Source organism: Bufo bufo, chromosome 6, assembly GCF_905171765.1.
Source record: "Bufo bufo chromosome 6, aBufBuf1.1, whole genome shotgun sequence".
Taxonomy (NCBI): Eukaryota; Metazoa; Chordata; class Amphibia; order Anura; family Bufonidae; genus Bufo; species Bufo bufo.
The window spans coordinates 141414527-141431962 of record NC_053394.1 but is presented as its reverse complement, the minus strand read 5'-3'; the positions used below and the strand labels follow the sequence as shown (position 1 = coordinate 141431962).

The 17436-nt window shown below is 46.7% G+C and overlaps 1 protein-coding gene across 2 annotated transcripts in view; it reads right to left on the bottom strand.

Moving 5' to 3' along the window:
- Positions 1-17436, bottom strand: part of LOC121005103 (disheveled-associated activator of morphogenesis 1-like) — a 314210-nt gene that overhangs the window by 194015 nt on the left and 102759 nt on the right. For both annotated transcript variants that reach the window (XM_040437659.1, XM_040437660.1), the window contains exon 4: positions 9885-10058. In XM_040437659.1, coding sequence (XP_040293593.1) covers positions 9885-10058 — 174 coding nt within the window. The remainder of the gene's footprint in view (positions 1-9884; positions 10059-17436) is intronic.

Sequence of the window (17436 nt, the reverse complement as noted above, 5' to 3'; positions counted from 1 at the left end):
CCAGAGGCGGAGGAAGAGGCCGAGGCGGCGGCAGCAGCAGAAGAGGCTGAGGCGGCAGCAGCAGAAGAGGTAGCCGGGGGAGCCTGAGTGACTTCCTTGTTTTTAAGGTGTTTACTCCACTGCAGTTCATGCTTTGCATGCAGGTGCCTGGTCATGCAGGTTGTGCTAAGGTTCAGAACGTTAATGCCTCGCTTCAGGCTCTGATGGCACAGCGTGCAAACCACTCGGGTCTTGTCGTCAGCACATTGTTTGAAGAAGTGCCATGCCAGGGAACTCCTTGAAGCTGCCTTTGGGGTGCTCGGTCCCAGATGGCGGCGGTCAGTAGCAGGCGGAGTCCCTTGGCGGCGGGTGTTCTGCTTTTGCCCACTGCTCCCTCTTTGTCTTTTGCTACGCTGTTGGCTCGGTCTCACCACTGCCTCTTCCTCCGAACTGTGAAAGTCAGTGGCACGACCTTCATTCCATGTGGGGTCTAGGACCTCATCGTCCCCTGCATCGTCTTCATCCCTGACCTCCTGTTCAGTCTGCACACTGCAGAAAGACGCAGCAGTTGGAACCTGTGTTTCGTCATCATCAGAGACGTGCTGAGGTGGTATTCCCATGTCCTCCTCATCAGGAAACATAAGTGGTTGTGCGTTAGTGCATTCTATGTCTTCCACCGCTGGGGAAGGTCTAGGTGGATGCCCTTGGGAAACCCTGCCAGCAGAGTCTTCAAACAGCATAAGAGACTGCTGCATAACTTGAGGCTCAGACAGTTTCCCTGATATGCATGGGGGTGATGTGACAGACTGATGGGCTTGGTTTTCATGCGCCATCTGTGCGCTTTCTGCAGAAGACTGGGTGGGAGATAATGTGAACGTGCTGGATCCACTGTCGGCCACTCAATTGACTAATGCCTGTACCTGCTCAGGCCTTACCATCCTTAGAACGGCATTGGGCCCCACCAAATATCCCTGTAAATTCTGGCGGCTACTGGGACCTGAGGTAGTTGGTACACTAGGACGTGTGGCTGTGGCAGAACGGTCACGTCCTCTCCCAGCTTTAGAGGGTCCACTAACACCACCACGACCATGTCCGCGTCCGCGTCCCTTACTAGATGTTTTCCTCATTGTTACCGTTCACCACAATAAGAAAAATATTATTTGGCCCAATGTATTGAATTCAAATTCAGGCCTTTTTTTTTACAGACACCTAACACTATCTGGCTATCTATTTAGGTACCGTATTACACTAATACAGGCACAGCAGTAATGACAGATTTAGCTGAATATAAATTTGAGGCCTATTATTTAGGCGCTGGGTGACAGGTATACGTTTACGGACAGAATTAGACTTGGATCTGCACAGTAGCGTGTGTGTGAAGTTATTGAGAATTACCCTATCAGCACCTTGAATCTAATATACCCTTTTAGGGATAGATTTAAAGTAGGCCTGATACAGCAGAAACCACTAATTTAGAGAATTGGAAAATTGGGAATTGTATTTCAACCCAGAACAAAAACTGTGCTTTGAAGGACACTAAATAACTTGACCAGCTAAAGCAATAATGACAGATTTGGATGAAAATAAATTTGAGGCCTATTTTTTAGGCGCTGGGTGACAGGTATACGTTTACACACAGAATTAGACTTGGAATTGCACTGTAGCGTGTGTGTGAAGTTATTGAGAATAACCCTATCTGCACCTTGAATCTTATATACCCTTTTAGGGATAGATTTAAAGTAGGCCTGATACAGCAGAAACAACTAATTTAGAGAATTGCAAAATTGGGAATTGTATTTCAACCCTGAACAAAAATATATCCTTTGCCAGACAGCAGACAGTATTACAATTGGCTGGCCACAGCTGAAACACCAGATTTAGGGTACTGCTATTTTGGCAATTGTATTTCACCCCTCAATAAAATAGCAAGCACAGCCAAGCCCCATATGTAGGATATAGCCAAAAAATAACCACACTATTGATGGTTAAATGCACTTGGTGTGACAGCTTGCCCCATATGTAGGATATAGCCAAAAAACAACCACACTATTGATGGTTAAATGCACTTGTGACAGGCTCAGCTTGCCCCTGATGTAGTATATGGCCAAAAAATAACCACACTATTGATGGTTAAATGCACTTGATGACAGCTTGACCCTGATGTAGGATATAGCCAAAAAATAACCACACTATTGATGGTTAAATGCACTTGGTGACAGGCTCAGCTTGCCCCTGATGTAGTATATGGCCAAAAAATAACCACAATATTGATGGTTAAATGCACTTGATGACAGCTTGACCCTGATGTAGGATATAGCCAAAAAATAACCACACTATTGATGGTTAAATGCACTTGGTGACAGGCTCAGCTTGCCCCGATGTAGTATATGGCCAAAAAGTAACCACACTATTGATGGTTAAATGCACTTGATGACAGCTTGACCCTGATGTAGGATATAGCCAAAAAATAACCACACTATAGATGGTTAAATGGACTTGGTGGCAGCTTGTGCTGGCGCACCACAAGACACAAAATGGCCGCCTATCAACCCAGAAAAAAGTGAATGAAAAACGCTCTGGGCAGCCTAAAAACAGTGAACAATTGAATAGCAGCAGTTTAATGATCCACAGCTGTATATCGATCACTGAATGAAGTCTTTTGGAGGAGTTAATCACTGCCTAATCTCGCCCTAACGTCGCAGCTGCAACCTCTCCCTACACTTGTAACAGCAGAGTGACATGCAGCACTACGTGACCCAAGCTTATATAGAGGCTGGGTCACATGCTGCACTGGCCAATCACAGCCATGCCAATAGTAGGCATGGCTGTGATGGCCTCTTGGGGCAAGTAGTATGATGCTTGTTGATTGGCTGCTTTGCAGCCTTTCAAAAAGCGCCAAGAAAGCGCCGAACAACGAACCGAACCCAGACTTTTACGAAAGTGGTTCGGGTCCGTGTCACGGACACCCCAAAATTCGGTACGAACCCGAACTATACAGTTCGGGTTCGCTCATCCCTTATCCTATGTAGTCAGTTGGCCACTGCCTATCTGCACCATCGTCCATCCTCTTGCAGGTCTGACCGGGGGCCCTCTGCACTCATGTTCCACTGCCACGGCTGCTGAGGGGAGGTGGCAGGAGCAGTACCAGCTCCATCAGCAGCAGCCTGAGTCTAGAGTCGCTGATGAGCAACTTTCTTCAACCGCATAGTGAAGAAACTACTCACCAGCAGCTAGACAAAGAGCAGAACCTGAACCAGCAGGTGGTGGCATACTTGGAGTGCACCCTGCCAACCATCATCAAAGATCCCCTGGACTACTAGGCAGCCAAACTGAATTTGTGGCCACAACTGGCCTAATTTGCCCTGGAAAAGCTGTCTTTCTCAGCCAGTAGTGTGGCATCAGAGCGGGTGTTTAGTGCGGCGGGGGCCATAGTTACCCCAATGAGAACTCGCCGGTCCACCCAAAATGTGGAGAGACTGACCTTTGTCAAGATTAATCAGGCGTGGATCAGCCAGGATTTCCACCTACCAAAGCCTGATGCATCAGATTAGATCATCCATGCCTTACTCAAACCTTGACAAAAGAGACCGGTGTCTTCTGGCTACCTGCCTCAGCTACTATTCTGATGCTGCCACCCGCCTGATGCCACACATCTGATGCCAAGTGCTCCTTCATACACCCACAATCGTCAGCAAGTACTGTTATTGCCACCCACCTCCCCACTCTGTCACTAGGTTACTCTGTGGTCTCCTCATTCTACTGCTGCTGCCACCTCCACACTATGTCAACTTGCCACTCTGTGGCCTCCTCATGCTGCTGCTTCCACCTACATACTATTCCACCTTGCGACTCTGTGGCCTTATCATGCTGCTGCTACTACCTCAACATTATGTCACCTTGCCACTTTGTGGCCTCCTCATGCTGCTGCTGCTGCCACCTCACCACTATGTTACTGGGCCACTCTGTGGTCTCCTCATGCTGCTGCTACATTAACACTATGTCACTGGACCACTTTGTGGCCTCCTCATGCTGCTGCTATCTCAAAACTATGTCACCTTGCCACTCTGTGGCCTCCTCATGCTGCTGCTGCCACCTCCACACTCTGTCATTGTTCCGCTCTGTGGCATCTTCATGCTGCTGCCACCTCACCACTATATCACTGGGCCACTATGTGGTCTCCTCATGCTGCTTCCACCTCACCACTATGTCATTAGGCCACTCTGCGGACTTCTCAAGCTGTTCTCCCCACCGTCCCCACTCCATGACTCCACTTCATGACTGGGCCACTATTTTGCCTTTTTGGCCTTGATGACATCACCATTTTTTGGACTCTTCTTTTGATCTGTCAGAAGGAAGAAAAAATGAGAAGCACAACGGATCCTGTCTGTGTAGCAGCTGTAAGGCCTGTATGGTCCATCAGAATTGGATTATGATTTGGTAGCCAAATGCAGGAGTGGGTACAAAACACAGAAGACATGCAAATATTCCATTCATGTGTCATCTCTGTTTTGGATCCACTCCTGTTTTTCTGGCATTAGCAATAATGATGGATTACTGACCAAATGCTAACCGAGTGAAGGCGGATGCTCAACAGACAGGATCTGATTTTTGGGGGTTATTGTTCTGACGGATCAGAGGAAGAACAAAATAATGAGTGACATCAACACAAACTTACTGCTGACACCCACTCCACTCTGTCGGGGGGCTCTACTTGTATAAGCGTTTAGAATACAACAGTCACAGAATGCACACAGATTTGCGTTCACATTTAGTAATCCTATGCAGGGCCGGGCCGACACAGAGGCTGGGGAGGCTCCAGCCTCAAGGCGCAGGCCAGCTCCCCAACCTCTGGGCGGCAGGCAGGCCACTGAACACATCGCCGCTGCTGCCCGCGCTGTATCTGTGATCGCCCTGCCTCCTGTGGCAGGCCTGTGCTGAGCCACTTTTACGGTGTCGGTAGCTCTGCCCCCGTGTAGTGATGCCGGTAGCTCCGCCCCCATCTAGTGATGGCGGTAGCTCCGCCCCCGTCTAGTGAATGGCGGTAGCTACGCCCCCGTCTAGTGAATGCCGGTAGCTCCGCCCATCAAGTGATGATGTAGCCCCCATCGGTAGCTTCACCCCACATCTGGTCCTCTCCTAGCTTTTCAGCACCTCAGAGTTGGTGCTTAATGTGTGAGGCCTGCAGCAAACCAGCAACTCAGGAGAAAGTGAGTAAGGACTGGAGGTGGCCCCTGTGCCCACTGTCCCTGCCAGGCACTGAACTTGACACTTAATATGTTTTTTTTTTTTTACTCCACCCATTACCCCTGTCCCCCTCTGGCCCTCTTGTGACTGGCCCTGGCCCACACTCTTGTATTTTGTGGTCCGTGGATCGGCAAGATATGGATGTGGTCCATGTGCGATCCGCATATTTTTGCAGACCCATTGACTTAAGTCCGCATTTTGTAGAGAAGTATAGGACGTGTCACATTTTCTGTTTTGTGCATAACGGACATACGGATATGGAAAGCACATGGAAGTCATTTTCTTTCTGCATCCTTATGTCTGTTCCCCAAAGGATAGAAAATGTGACATGTCCTATACTGGTCCCCCAACATGCAGGCTAGTTAATGGGTCTGCAAAAAAAAAAAGGTAGATGCACATGGGCGTTATCCGTAATTTGCAGATCACAAAATGCATATGGTTCGTGTCGTGTAAATTGGTTAAAAGTGTTGCTCAGACACTCAGGGGGTCATTTATTAAGACCAGCGTTTTAGCCCCCGATCTTAATAACCCCTATATCTGGTGGTGCTTCCGCCGAAGTTATGGAGAGGCGCCGGCCTCTCCATAACCCTTGGTGGATCCTCCGCCAGTTCTACATGTTATAGATGTTCCAGTTCTAGATGTAGATCATTTTCTACCCCTAAACCAGGCGTAGAAAATGGTGAATGAGATGGGCCTGTCGGCCCCTCCCCTTTCATGTCTACTCATTTAGACATGGCGTGAGCGGGGCAAAGTCGCAGATTGCGGCGACTGCACCTGAAATATAGGCGTATTTCGGGATAATAAATGACCCCCTCAGGTTCTTCTGATCAGACACGGAGAAAGAGCAAAAACATTTCGGACACCCAACAATTATCAAATCAGAAAGGTCCATGTACGATACTTGCTGAGCGTCGCATGGTTGCTTTGTCTGGTGTCGGCAAATGGCATGCACCGGTGTCCCTCCACGTGTGATGTCAGATTAAATCCTCTTTCAATAGCAAATTTTCCTACTGGATGCGATGTGTGCAGCAAATGCATATCATCCAGACTGAATCCAGACCCATTCATTTCAATGGGTCTGTGTGAGGGGGCACATATCAGGGCATATACTGTGAGGGGCACATATCTGGCATAAACTGTGACAGGGCACAATGTGGATATTACTACTGTGTGCTGGCACAAATGGGCAATAATTACTGTGTGAGGGCATTAAGGGGGCATTAATATGAGCCACAGGATCTGAACGGTCTCCACCATCTTTGATGCCCTTGATCACCCCTTCCTCCCCTGTGAAGGGGCACATATCTGGCATAGCTACTGTGAAGGGGGACATATCTGGTATAAATACTGTGAGGGACACATATCTGGCATATCTACTGTGAAGGGGCACATATCTGGTATAACTACTGTGAGGGGCACATATCTGGCATAGCTACTGTGAAGGGGCACATATCTGGTATAACTACTGTGAGGGGCACATATCTGGCATAGCTACTGTGAAGGGGCACATATCTGGTATAACTACTGTGAGGGGCACATATCTGGCATAGCTACTGTGAAAGGGGGCACATATCTGGGCATAAGTGCTGTGAAGGGGGCATAGTGTGGGCGTTATTACTATGTGCTGGCCTTGGAGGAGTTAGAGGCGTGACCTAGTATGAAAAAAATATATAAACATATTTACCCATATTATCAAGATTTTTTTTTAATTTTGCACGCATATATTTATATCTGTATGGGTGTTTTTTTATGGGGGGGGGCCCTTTGTCCGCCCCTGCATTTGGCACTGACTTACGTGCTCCCTCCCCGCTCCGCCTCCTGGCTCAGCCGCTCCGCTGCTCTGGTCTCTGCTCAGTCGCTTGCCTAACTGGCTGCGTACAGACCGCACTTTGACCTGACGCGCTGTACGCAGTCAGGTCACATGTGCGCCCTCTGGAGACCAGGAGCAGTGCAGGCAGCAGCAGGCAGCACTGTGTCACGATCCGGACCCAGCCCAGGCCCCAGCAGGGATAGAGCGTGAGAGTCTGCGCTGAAGTGAAGTAAGATAGTTTTTAAATAAAGATAATATTGTTTTCCGTCTGATCTGAGTCTGATGGGGTTCTGGATGGGGTAAAATTACAAGGAACGCTCGGGGGGGGGGGGGGGGGGGGGGGGGTGGGGGGGGGGGGGGGCGCACTTGGGCAGCTCAGCCTCTGTTGTGGTGGACCTTGTCCCAGCCCTGATCCTATATGATGGAAAATACCCTATAGTAACGTAGCCACTCAGTGTACATAAGCATGTACACTGAGTGGACAGTTTTTCATTTTATGGGTATGTAATTTCATAGTGTGAGGCTACCCTTTGCTCTGTAAACCAATGTCTTTGTGATATAACTTAGTTACTCTTGTGTTTGTTGCAGGAATCGACCTCTGTGATTGATTTTTTCATTCTGTTTAGACACAGCTATTTAGGTGATTGATTCCTGTGTGTATGTTTCTGTATATGCATATGCATCCATACATGGCTCTATTCTTAGGACACTGGCAGTAATCCTACTTGCCCTTAAGGTGATATGTACATATATGTTCACGCATGTCTATGGGACTTGGTTTTGTATCTCTATTTTTATAATGGATGATAATATGCACATACGCACTTTTTTGCTGAGATTGAGGCATTAGTCTTTTTTTACAAGTGGATGGGACTTTGTGATTGTCCAGTTGCTATACATGTGTATGTCTCAGATCGGGGTCTTTGATGCACTGGCAGCCTTTTTTCCGGAGATACATACGTGTATACCAGTAAAATTGTGGATACTTGTGACAATTTTTTTACATGTGAAATAGGTCCTATGTGCGTGTATATATGTGTACAAGTTTGGAGATATGCATTTGCACTTTTTCTGGACATTTGTGAATTTTAGCTGATTGTTAGCCTCACTGCCCTATTTTTCTAATTGTATGTAACTGTTATGTCCCCTCAGGTGTAGTCCACCTTTTTATCTGATGTGATACATCACATATAAATTAACTTTTTATGTATTGTCTAATAAAGTATATGTATATTTTGCTACTATACCCGTCTAGTCTCAGTTTATCCTTTGTTTGTTGCATAAGCGTTTAATGGAACAGGTTCTGTAGACATCTATGTGGAATCAGCTGACGACGGTGTAAAAGGAGTGCGCTTCTTCTTGATGCCAACATCGACCTGTAAGGCTGAGTTCACACTTGAGTTATTTGGTCAGTTTTGGCCCCGTAACTGCCCAAATAAGTGAAGTTTGCAGTGATTCTAAGAGAGACGCCTGTCATCTGCATGTCATACGGACTCATAATGTTTTCACTACCACAGCAGACTCACTATTCATGTTACTGCAAGACACAGTGTCCTACACCAATATACAGGCTCTCTGCAGCCAGGAAATAGCTGTTTAATCGTTTCGGAAAATTCAGCGAACCGGTCAAATCAAATTTTAGAAAAATTCGATCATCTCTAATAAATATATACAGAAGATGCCCAGGTTATACCATCATGCTCCATATGACAATATACAAGAAGATGTACAACTTATACCAGCTGTACATATATAATTATTGTCACGGCCATGGTCATGGTCGTGACTCCTGTAACCGCATGCAGTTGCCTGCGGTCTTGGTGTTGTTGTCAATCACAGGTGAGGGCTATAGTATGTTGCCTCACCTGTGGTTGCCGCTGGCAACATTGTGTATGTGGCAGCAGAGCAGCCTGAGCGGTGCTAGGCAGCTTGCTGCAGTAGGCATGCGGTTGCACCTGGCAACCTCTATTTACAGGTGTGCCTTTTATCGGTGTGCACGGGTGTTATATGTGTTGTGTGCACTTCCCTTTTAAGTTGTTGTTTTCCCTTCCTTGGTGTTGGAAGGGTTAACTTCCTTCCTAGTGTGTGTGTGCACTGGGTGTGTCTGACTGTGGGTGTGGCTACTTGGCCCTATAAAGCCTCAGTGGAAGGCAGTAGTCAGAGAGGGTGCTTCAGCCATGCTTGCTGGAGACAACCTCCTGCTTATTTACCATCTGCCAGTGAGGGCCACCCTGGTTGTCATAAACGTAATGTCTGGTGTTAGTTTATGGTTTATCCCGTGTGATGTCTGTTGTGTGCTGTGTCCTTTATGTTGGTTGTGGATAGCAGCACTTGCACGTGGGTTCCAGGTTGTGTGTCTGTGGCAGGTAAGTGTGGAACTAGTCTCACTTACCTGTCATTGCCATATGTCTGTTTATGTTCCCCCTTTCTATGTATCTTGGCCAGTGAGACTCCTGTTCCTCCGTGTCTAGGAGGAACGGGTCGTCTTACCCTGCTCCTAGTTCAGGGCCACCCTGAGGGTGAGCAGGAACATCAGGTTCCGGAGTATGAGCCCTCCTACCTTCAGGGTTGGCTCATACGAATAGGAGACAGGGTCAGAGTTAGGGATGTGTAGGAGGTGACCAGCTCCCTAATTCTCTGTCCTGGCCTTGCAGCGACTCCATCTGCTGATACCGCATGGCTGAGGGTTTTCCCCATCCTCAGCCGTGACAATTATATACAGAAGTTGCCCAGGTTATACCAGCATGGTCCATACAGTATTACTATATACGAGAGGATGTATAAATTATACCAGCTGTACATATATAATTTTATAGAAGAGATACCCAGGTTATACCAGTATGGCACTTACACTCTGCTTATCCTCCATACAAGCTGCCTCTAGCTCATAGTTTTGATGTCCATGAAAGGAGATGACAAACCTCAGGCCATCATTATCCGCACAAGACTTTACTTGTTCAAACGGGAATTGTTTCTTCAGTGTTCCCTTCTCTATGTTGAAAATCATCTGTGTAAAGAAATCAATCTGAAAAGAAAAGAGAATGCTTACAATTAATGTAAACCACAAATGTCATCCTCCTGCATCACTGTGTGGATTATGCACGATAAACCTTTTAGAGAAACTTCATAAACTTTCATTGTTCACTTGTTTGGATAAAATTTTCACCTTCTTGAGTGCAGTTCACTAAATGGTGATTTCAAAACGCCTTTTATGCACTTTATGCACTATTTAGAAATTTGCATGGACTTTTGAACTTGCCATGGATTTTTCTGTAGCAATTTTACCATGTGTGAACATCACCCCATGGTAGAGCTGTTGAAGCTCTCCCTTGTAAGAGCTGTAAAGCTGTTTGAGGATTATATAGTTAAATTTGAATTAAGTAGAAGTAAACATATTAAGGGCTTGTTTATGACCGTATGGCTTTTTCGGTGTTTTGCGGGCTGTTTTTAATGGATCAGTTTTTCCGTTTTTTTTTTTTTTTTTGCAGTAGTGTTTCTGGTTCTATTCCATTTTTCCTTTCCGTTTTTCCATATGGCATATACAGTAATTACATTACTGGGCTGGGCATAACATTTTCAATAGATGGTTCTGCAAAAACGGAACGGATATGAAAGACATACGGAGTACATTCCGTATGTGTTCCTTTTTTTTGCGGACCCATTGACTTGAATGGAGCCACGGAACTTGATTTGCGGGCAATAATAGGACATGTTCTATCTTTGAACCAGGGCCAGACTGGCCATAGGGCAGACCGGGCCGAACACAATCAGCCGGGCCGCCGGCTGAGTTTTTTTTTTTTTTAATTAATGTTGCAGCAGCCGGGCAGGAGTGGAGATGAGTGCTTCCATTGTGGAAGTGCTCATCTCCATATTCATCTGTATCGCCGTCCTCAGGACAGCGATACAGATGAATGGAGCAGGGGAGAGGCGTCTCCCTTGCCCAATACTCTGATAGGCTACAGGCACTAGGCGTGTAGCCTATAATGGCACAATATGGGGGGGGCACTATGGGGCCCTATATACTGGCACAATATTGGGGGACACTATGCAGAAGAGGGGAAGCACTATGGGGCCCTATATACTGGCACAATAGGGGGGGGTCGGCACTATGGAGAAGAGGGGAAGCACTATGGGGCCATATATACTGGCACAATATGGGGGTGCCTATATACTGGCACAAAATGGGGGGGCACTATGGAGAAGAGGGGAAGCACTATGGGGCCCTATATACTGGCACAACATGGGGGGGCACTGTGGAGAAGAGGGGAAGCACTATGGGGCCCTATATACTGGCACAATATGGGGGGGCACTATGCAGAAGAGGGGAAGCACTATGGGGCCCTATATACTGGCACAATATGGGGGGCACTATGGGGCCTTATATACTGGCACAATATGGGGGGACACTATGCAGAAGAGGGGAAGCACTATGGGGCCCTATATACTGGCACAATATGGGGGGGGGGCGGCACTATGGAGAAGAGGGGATGCACTATGGGGCCATATATACTGGCACAATATCGGGGGCCTATATACTGGCACAATATGGGGGCACTATGGAGAAAAGAGGAAGCACTATGGGGGCCCTATATACTGGCACATTATGGGGGGGGCACTATGGAGAAGAGGGGAAGGAGCACTATGGGGGCATCTACTGGGGGCCCTATATACTGGCACGCATTATAGGTGGGCACTATGGAGAAGTGGGGGACAAGAGCACTATGAGGGCATTATATAGGGGCATTTAATACTGGCACCCATTTTGATGCCACTATGGGGAAGGGAGGAAAGGAGCATTATGGGGGTATCTATGTGGGGCAGGCTATAGGGGCATTTTATAGTGCCACATTATGGAGGGCACTATGGAGACGGGGAAGCACTATAGAGACGGGGAAGGAGCACTATGGGGGCATCTTCTGGTGGGACTATATAGCAGTATTTTATACTGGCACAAATTATAAGGTCACTATGGGCACCTAAGCTCAACTGGTGGCACTAAGTGTTTTTTGTAGTGGCACACAGTACGGGTCATTGGAACACATGAGGGCACTCTGGGTAATTGGCTCTACTGGGGGCACTAAGAGGAGGTATTTATTTTTTTACTGCCACACAACGGGGCATTTTTTGTACTGGTGCACATTATAAGGGAGGGGGGGGGGTTCTACTGTCACACATTATAAGGGCTACCAAATTGTTACCTGACAGAAAAAATCGCAAAGAATTGCGGACCCACAAGGAGCCTTAACTATCACCAAAGAAATTGCACAAAAATCTTTGCATAATAAATATAAATAAACTTTATTGACAATGTAAAATACATACATGAAGATAAAAAAAGGCAGCCCAAAGGTGGAACACAAGGGAGAGGAATAGGACCCAAGGAGGGGCTGGGAGGTCAGCAGACCAGGAGTCAGGGAAAAATATATTATAATAATCAGATGCTGGTCACCAAGACACCTCAAGACAATAAGCCCCAAGCAATGGCAAATGGAGACAAATCTGAGGATAAACAGACTTGGTGATTAACCACCTCCGGACCGCTGTACGCAGATTCGCGTTCCGGAGGTGGCAGCCCTGCGCTCAGCGACGCATACAGTATACGCGTCATCTCGCGTGAGCCGGGATTTCCTGTGAACGCGCGCACACAGGCGCGCGCGCTCACAGGAACGGAAGGTAAGAGAGTTGATCTCCAGCCTGCCAGCGGCGATCGTTCGCTGGCAGGCTGGAGATGTGTTTTTTTAACCCCTAACAGGTATATTAGACGCTGTTTTGATAACAGCGTCTAATATACCTGCTACCTGGTCCTCTGGTGGTCCCCTTTGTTTGGATCGACCACCAGAGGACACAGGTAGCTCAGTAAAGTCCCACCAAGCACCACTACACTACACTACACCCCCCCCGTCACTTATTAACCCCTTATTAGCCCCTGATCACCCCATATAGACTCCCTGATCACCCCCCTGTCATTGATTACACCCCTGTCATTGATCACCCCCCCTGTAAAGCTCCATTCAGATGTCCGCATGATTTTTACGGATGCACTGATAGATGGATCGGATCCGCAAAACGCATCCGGACGTCTGAATGAAGCCTTACAGGGGCATGATCAATGACTGTGGTTATCACCCCATATAGACTCCCTGATCACCCCCCCTGTCATTGATTACCCCCCTGTCATTGATCAACCCCCTGTAAAGCTCCATTCAGATGTCCGCATGATTTTTACGGATCCACTGGTAGATGGATCGGATCCGCAAAACGCATCCGGACGTCTGAATGAAGCCTTACAGGGGCGTGATCAATGACTGTGGTTATCACCCCATATAGACTCCCTGATCACACCCCTGTCATTGATCAACCCCCTGTAAAGCTCCATTCAGATGTCCGCATGATTTTTACGGATGCACTGATAGATGGATCGGATCCGCAAAACGCATCCGGACGTCTGAATGAAGCCTTACAGGGGCATGATCAATGACTGTGGTTATCACCCCATATAGACTCCCTGATCACCCCCCTGTCATTGATCACCCCCCCTGTCATTGATTACCCCCCTGTAAAGCTCCATTCAGATGTCCGCATGATTTTTACGGATCCACTGATAGATGGATCGGATCCGCAAAACGCATCCGGACGTCTGAATGAAGCCTTACAGGGGCGTGATCAATGACTGTGGTTATCACCCCATATAGACTCCCTGATCACCCCCCTGTCATTGATCAACCCCCTGTAAAGCTCCATTCAGATGTCCGCATGATTTTTACGGATGCACTGATAGATGGATCGGATCCGCAAAACGCATCCGGACGTCTGAATGAAGCCTTACAGGGGCATGATCAATGACTGTGGTTATCACCCCATATAGACTCCCTGATCACCCCCCTGTCATTGATCACCCCCCCTGTCATTGATTACCCCCCTGTAAAGCTCCATTCAGATGTCCGCATGATTTTTACGGATCCACTGATAGATGGATCGGATCCGCAAAACGCATCGGACGTCTGAATGAAGCCTTACAGGGGCGTGATCAATGACTGTGGTTATCACCCCATATAGACTCCCTGATCACCCCCCTGTCATTGATCAACCCCCTGTAAAGCTCCATTCAGATGTCCGCATGATTTTTACGGATGCACTGATAGATGGATCGGATCCGCAAAACGCATCCGGACGTCTGAATGAAGCCTTACAGGGGCATGATCAATGACTATGGTTATCACCCCATATAGACTCCCTGATCACCCCCCTGTCATTGATCACCCCCCCTGTCATTGATTACCCCCCTGTAAAGCTCCATTCAGATGTCCGCATGATTTTTACGGATCCACTGATAGATGGATCGGATCCGCAAAACGCATACGGACGTCTGAATGAAGCCTTACAGGGGCGTGATCAATGACTGTGGTTATCACCCATATAGACTCCCTGATCACCCCCCTGTCATTGATTACACCCCTGTCATTGATTACCCCCTGTAAAGCTCCATTCAGATGTCCGCATGATTTTTACGGATGCACTGATAGATGGATCGGATCCGCAAAACGCATACGGACGTCTGAATGAAGCCTTACAGGGGCGTGATCAATGACTGTGGTTATCACCCCATACAGACTCCCTGATCACCCCCCTGTCATTGATTACACCCCTGTCATTGATTACCCCCCTGTAAAGCTCCATTCAGATGTCCGCATGATTTTTACGGATGCACTGATAGATGGATCGGATCCGCAAAACGCATCCGGACGTCTGAATGAAGCCTTACAGGGGCATGATCAATGACTGTGGTTATCACCCCATATAGACTCCCTGATCACCCCCCTGTCATTGATTACACCCCTGTCATTGATTACCCCCCTGTAAAGCTTCATTCAGATGTCCGCATGATTTTTACGGATGCACTGATAGATGGATCGGATCCGCAAAACGCATACGGACGTCTGAATGAAGCCTTACACGGGCGTGATCAATGACTGTGGTTATCACCCCATATAAATCCCTGATCACCCCCCTGTCATTGATCCCCCCCTGTCATTGATCACCCCCTGTCATTGATCACCCCTCTGTAAGGCTCCATTCAGACATTTTTTTGGCCCAAGTTAGCGGAATTTTTTTTTTTTTTTCTTACAAAGTCTCATATTCCACTAACTTGTGTCAAAAAATAAAATCTCACATGAACTCACCATACCCCTCACGGAATCCAAATGCGTAAAATTTTTTAGACATTTATATTCCAGACTTCTTCTCACGCTTTAGGGCCCCTAGAATGCCAGGGCAGTATAAATACCCCACATGTGACCCCATTTCGGAAAGAAGACACCCCCAGGTATTCCGTGAGGGGCATATTGAGTCCATGAAAGATTGAAATTTTTGTCCCAAGTTAGCGGAAAAAATATCAATTTCCGCTAACTTGTGCCCAAAAAAAAAAATTTCTATGAACTCGCCATGCCCCTCATTGAATACCTTGGGGTGTCTTCTTTCCAAAATGGGGTCACATGTGGGGTATTTATACTGCCCTGGCATTCTAGGGGCCCCAAAGCGTGAGAAGAAGTCTGGTATCCAAATGTCTAAAAATGCTTTCCTAAAATGAATTTGGGCCCCTTTGCGCATCTAGGCTGCAAAAAAGTGTCAAACATGTGGTATCGCCGTACTCAGGAGAAGTTGGGGAATGTGTTTTGGGGTGTCATTTTACATATACCCATGCTGGGTGAGATAAATATCTTGGTCAAATGCCAACTTTGTATAAAAAAATGGGAAAAGTTGTCTTTTGCCAAGATATTTCTCTCACCCAGCATGGGTATATGTAAAATGACACCCCAAAACACATTCCCCAACGTCTCCTGAATACGGCGATACCACATGTGTGACACTTTTTTGCAGCCTAGGTGGGCAAAGGGGCCCACATTCCAAAGAGCACCTTTAGGATTTCACAGGTCATTTACCTACTTACCACACATTAGGGCCCCTGGAAAATGCCAGGGCAGTATAACTACCCCACAAGTGACCCCATTTTGGAAAGAAGACACCCCAAGGTATTCCGTGTGGGGCATGGCGAGTTCCTAGAATTTTTTATTTTTTGTCACAAGTTAGTGGAAAATGATGATTTATTTTTTTTTTTTTTTTCATACAAAGTCTCATATTCCACTAACTTGTGAAAAAAATAAAAACTTCCATGAACTCACTATGCCCATCAGCGAATACCTTGGGGTCTCTTCTTTCCAAAATGGGGTCACTGATGGGTAGTTATACTGCCCTGGCATTCTAGGGGCCCAAATGTGTGGTAAGGAGTTTGAAATCAAATTCTGTAAAAAATGACGAGTGAAATCCGAAAGGTGCTCTTTGGAATATGGGCCCCTTTGCCCACCTAGGCTGCAAAAAAGTGTCACACATCTGGTATCTCCGTATTCAGTAGAAGTTGGGGAATGTGTTTTGGGGTGTCATTTTACATATACCCATGCTGGGTGAGAGAAATATCTTGGCAAAAGACAACTTTTCCATTTTTTTTATACAAAGTTGGCATTTGACCAAGATATTTATCTCACCTAGCATGGGTATATGTAAAATGACACCTCAAAACACATTCCCCAACTTCTCCCGAGTACGGAGATACCAGATGTGTGACACTTTTTTGCAGCCTAGGTGGGCAAAGGGGCCCATATTCCAAAGAGCACCTTTCGGATTTCACTCGTCATTTTTTACAGAATTTGATTTCAAACTCCTTACCACACATTTGGGCCCCTACAATGCCCAGGCAGTATAACTACCCACAAGTGACCCCATTTTGGAAAGAAGAGACCCCAAGGTATTCGCTGATGGGCATAGTGAGTTCATGGAAGTTTTTTTTTTTGTCACAAGTTAGTGGAATATGAGACTTTGTATGAAAAAAATAAAATAAAAAAAAATCATCATTTTCCACTAACTTGTGACAAAAAATAAAAAATTCTAGGAACTCGCCATGCCCCTCACGGAATACCTTGGGGTGTCTTCTTTCCAAGATGGGGTCACTTGTGGGGTAGTTATACTGCCCTGGTATTCTAGGGGCCCAAATGTGTGGTAAGGAGTTTGAAATCAAATTCTGTAAAAATGACCTGTGAAATCCGAAAAGTGCTCTATGGAATATGGGCCCTTTGCCCACCTAGGCTGCAAAAAAGTGTCACACATCTGGTATCTCCGTACTCAGGAGAAGGTGGGGAATGTGTTTTGGGGTGTCTTTTTACATATACCCATGCTGGGTGAGATAAATATCTTGGTCAAATGCCAACTTTGTATAAAAAAATGGGAAAAAAAGTCTTTTGCCAAGATATTTCTCTCACCAGCATGGGTATATGTAAAATGACATCCCAAAACACATTCCCCACCTTTCCTGAGTACGGAGATACCAGATGTGTGACACTTTTTTGAAGCCT